The sequence below is a fragment of the Ylistrum balloti genome, unplaced genomic scaffold (assembly GCF_031769215.1).
Source record: "Ylistrum balloti isolate Yb309-2 unplaced genomic scaffold, AGI_CSIRO_Ybal_v1 Utg369604, whole genome shotgun sequence".
In the NCBI taxonomy this organism is placed as follows: Eukaryota; Metazoa; Mollusca; class Bivalvia; order Pectinida; family Pectinidae; genus Ylistrum; species Ylistrum balloti.
In genome coordinates this window covers 295,830-299,139 of record NW_026781883.1, presented here as the reverse complement: position 1 = coordinate 299,139, position 3,310 = coordinate 295,830, and the positions used below count along the sequence as shown (strand labels likewise).

Sequence of the window (3,310 nt, the reverse complement as noted above, 5' to 3'; positions counted from 1 at the left end):
CACTCCAAAATCTCCAACTGATACAACTTACATCATCACATTTCCTTCTGAAATGATAAAAATATTGGTCCCTTATTATTATATTCTTGAACTGATAATTAAGGAGGCGACTTATTTAGAACAAATTATAATCCCTTATTATATTCTTGAACTGACAATTAAGGAGGCGACTCATCTAGAACAAATTGTAATGAACATTTATTTCACCACAGGAGAGAGGAGACTAGAAAAGAAAAAAAAATGATGGAATGGACAGAAGCAGATGTATATTCCAGTCAAACCACAGATGGGGATTTCAATACCTAGACTGAACAGCTTTAAGTCATTCAGATATTTCTATAAACTTCAGATTTACTTTTCATTTTGGATACTAATAAATTCAATCTTTGACAACCTTTTGATCATGAACCCTGTGAATGATGTTGATGTACAATGCATATCAATTAAGGAAGTGTGTTATTCACAAAAACATCTTAGGAACAATTAGCCGTTCAGTGGTACAAAGTCAGCATTAGTGAACATTCCTTTAATTAATCAATTTGGAGCCTAATGCTTCTACTTGAGATGGACTCGCGAGAGAAAGCCACGTTACAAAGTTGTAGGAACTGTATGATGGAAGATTTGGACCCCACCAAGTCTTTCCTAGCTCAACTTAACTACAACAACATCCTGACACAGGATCAAGTGGAGAGGGTAGATGTAAGTATGGAAGGAGAAAGAGGGAGGGGACAGTGGAAGAAGAGGGGCAGGATTCACAGGAGAAAGTCATGTTATAGAAATGTAGGAACTGTGCGATCAAAGATTTGGACTCTTACAAGTCTTAAATTTTTTGGCCCCACATCACTACAGCATTATTCTGGCAAAGGATGAAGTGGACAGGGTAGATCTAAGTAGGAAAGGAGAAAAAGGAAATGGGTAGCTAGAGGAAAAAGTAAAAAAATACAGGGGGAAACTGGGGAGGGAAAAGGGACAGCACAAAGCAGGGAAAACAAGGTGGGGAAGGGAACACTAAGGAGACACAGGGAACATGGGAAGGAAAGGAAGAAAAAAGGTTGAGGAGGGGGAAAAGATAGAGAAAAAGGATGGGAGAAGGGATACACAAGTTTGGAAGTGACAGTTGAGGGACAAATAAGAAAAGCAGGGAAAACAGGGAGGAATAGAGACAAAGACGGGAAAAATGAGAGAGGAATAAGGGATACAGGAGGGGCAGGGTACACAGAGTTTAGGAAAGTGATAATGATGGTAAAATGAATAAACAAAAGGAAAAGCTGGTAAAAAGGGGGAGGGAAGTGGGAAAGAATGGAGGGAAGGGGACAAAGATGGGAAAAAATATGAGAGGGATAAGGGATACAGGAGGGGCAGGGGACAGAGGTTTTACAGGTGGTACAAAGGAAGAATAGGCGTCATAGTGGAAGGACAGTGAAAACAGGGAAGGGAGCACAAATGAAGGGAACTTGGATAAGATGGGAAGAAAGCTATAAAAAGGACAAAGACCCATGGGCAGATGAAAACAAACATTGAAAAGAAGATATTGGGGGTAAGGGGACACAAAAGGTAAATAATGTTTTATTCTGAGAACATATTGATAACAGTATATTAAGATGTACTAAGATAATTTAGTACAAAGACGACCAAATTTAAGTCCCTTTAGAGACTTGTGGATACAATAAATAGCGGATGAGACTTTAAATCATTTAATGTTTTTGGATAAAATCTTGAATCTGATTTATATTCCACTGCCACCAACTGAGACTGTTCCTGATTTCCTGTGCCTTTTTAGAAACAGGTAACTCGGCAGGACAAGGTCGTGACCTTGATGGAGATCTTGCCCCGTCGTGGACCTCGTGCATTCCGACAGTTTGTACAAGTTCTGAAGTGCGACTACCAGTGGATCAGCGAAAAGATGGAGGCAGAACTCAACATACAGGATTGTAAGTTTCCCTTCACAACAAGAATCATAACAAGGAAATCTTTCATTTCTTAAGAGACTATTTGGTGAAAAAAAATCCAAAGATTCAGTTTTTAAAATACATTCTTTTGACATAGTGGGATTTTACACATAGCTTTCAAGTATTTTCCAGAACTTATGAAATATTAGAATCTAGTAAATTTAGTTGTCACAGTCAGTCCCCCATATGCACCTTTTGTAGCATTGATGCAGACTCAACAGGCCTCTTTTTTAATTTGTTAGTGATTCTGAAAGAGATGATTGTACACAGGGGAGCATTACATATACCAAGGTATATGGTTCATTGTAACTTTTAGACTATTGTTCCTATCACTATTTAGAGGGTAAAAGTTTTTATTTTTCTTTTGTTTTACAGACACTCAACGAATCAGAAACGCTGTTGAGGAAAGAATGAGATTAAATGGTGAAATTCTTCGTGACAAGGACTATATATTGAAGGTGCTATCAGAGACAATTGTTCCCATTGTGCTTCAAGAAGTGACAAATATTTCCCCTACTGAGAGCCCCTCAGAGGCTGTTGAGAAATCTCTTAAAGAAATTATATCTGATCATCTGATGCCACTTATAAAGGGGCCAAAAGGGGGAAAACTCAAATTAGATTCACTTCATTATGAGACTCTCATGACAAAAATTTCAGACTTGTTGGATGAACTAGCAAAACGTTGCTGGAAATGTCTTGGATTAGATGATGAAGAGGAAATGTACACAGAATATTCTATACCGCAGCTCATAGAGAAAAGATTCACCGATACAAAAGTGGAAGTATTAGCCATGAAAAAGGAAGCAAAAAAGTTTAAAAAAATTGAGGAGAAACTGACAGCTGAAAATCAGAAGTATAAAGTGGAAATGAAGACAATGAAAGATGAAGGTAAAAAATTAAAATCAGACAATGTAACAAGTCGACAAGAATGTAAAAAACTGAAAGATGAATTAAAGAAATCTAAAATGGAAAGTGAGAAATTGCGACAGGAAGTAAATAATTTGAAAGAATTATTGGACAGTAACGGCATTGACTTGAGAATATCATCTGAATTTTTAGGGACGTAATATTCAGTGTAAAATTTGTAATTTTTTTTTCTTAATGGAGATTTTGGAAAAGTTTCAATATTGTTAACATTATATAATTTGAGGCCCAACAGGCCAGCATCACTCATCTGGCTAATTTAGCTATTCAACCATTTAATAAATAATTTAGATATGACAAGCAATTTCTGATGTTATTTTCATCTCGAGTCCCAGTCTTGTGGGCAAACAAAAGTCAAGTTCACTATTTATAAAAATTACCAAATTTCAACAATATCCTTGAATGGAAAAAGGATTTTTATGAACTAACCTTTCCCC

General features: G+C 36.6%; 1 protein-coding gene across 1 annotated transcript; it reads left to right on the top strand.

Moving 5' to 3' along the window:
* The first annotated feature begins 549 nt into the window (after positions 1 to 549).
* LOC132546160 (uncharacterized) lies at positions 550 to 3,016 on the top strand. The gene is made up of 3 exons (XM_060209870.1): positions 550 to 699; positions 1,781 to 1,931; positions 2,325 to 3,016. The coding sequence occupies exons 1-3, from the start codon at positions 550 to 552 to the stop codon at positions 3,014 to 3,016; spliced, it is 993 nt and encodes a 330-aa protein (XP_060065853.1).
* The last annotated feature ends 294 nt before the right edge of the window (positions 3,017 to 3,310 follow it).

Bases quoted from the DNA above. Each gene is read 5' to 3' on its own strand.
- LOC132546160 (XM_060209870.1), top strand. From the start codon at position 550: ATGCTTCTACTTGAGATGGACTCGCGAGAGAAAGCCACGTTACAAAGT. The intron at 700-1,780 runs GTAAGTATGGAA...GTGCCTTTTTAG, and splicing joins ATCAAGTGGAGAGGGTAGAT to AAACAGGTAACTCGGCAGGA. The intron at 1,932-2,324 runs GTAAGTTTCCCT...TTTGTTTTACAG, and splicing joins AGAACTCAACATACAGGATT to ACACTCAACGAATCAGAAAC.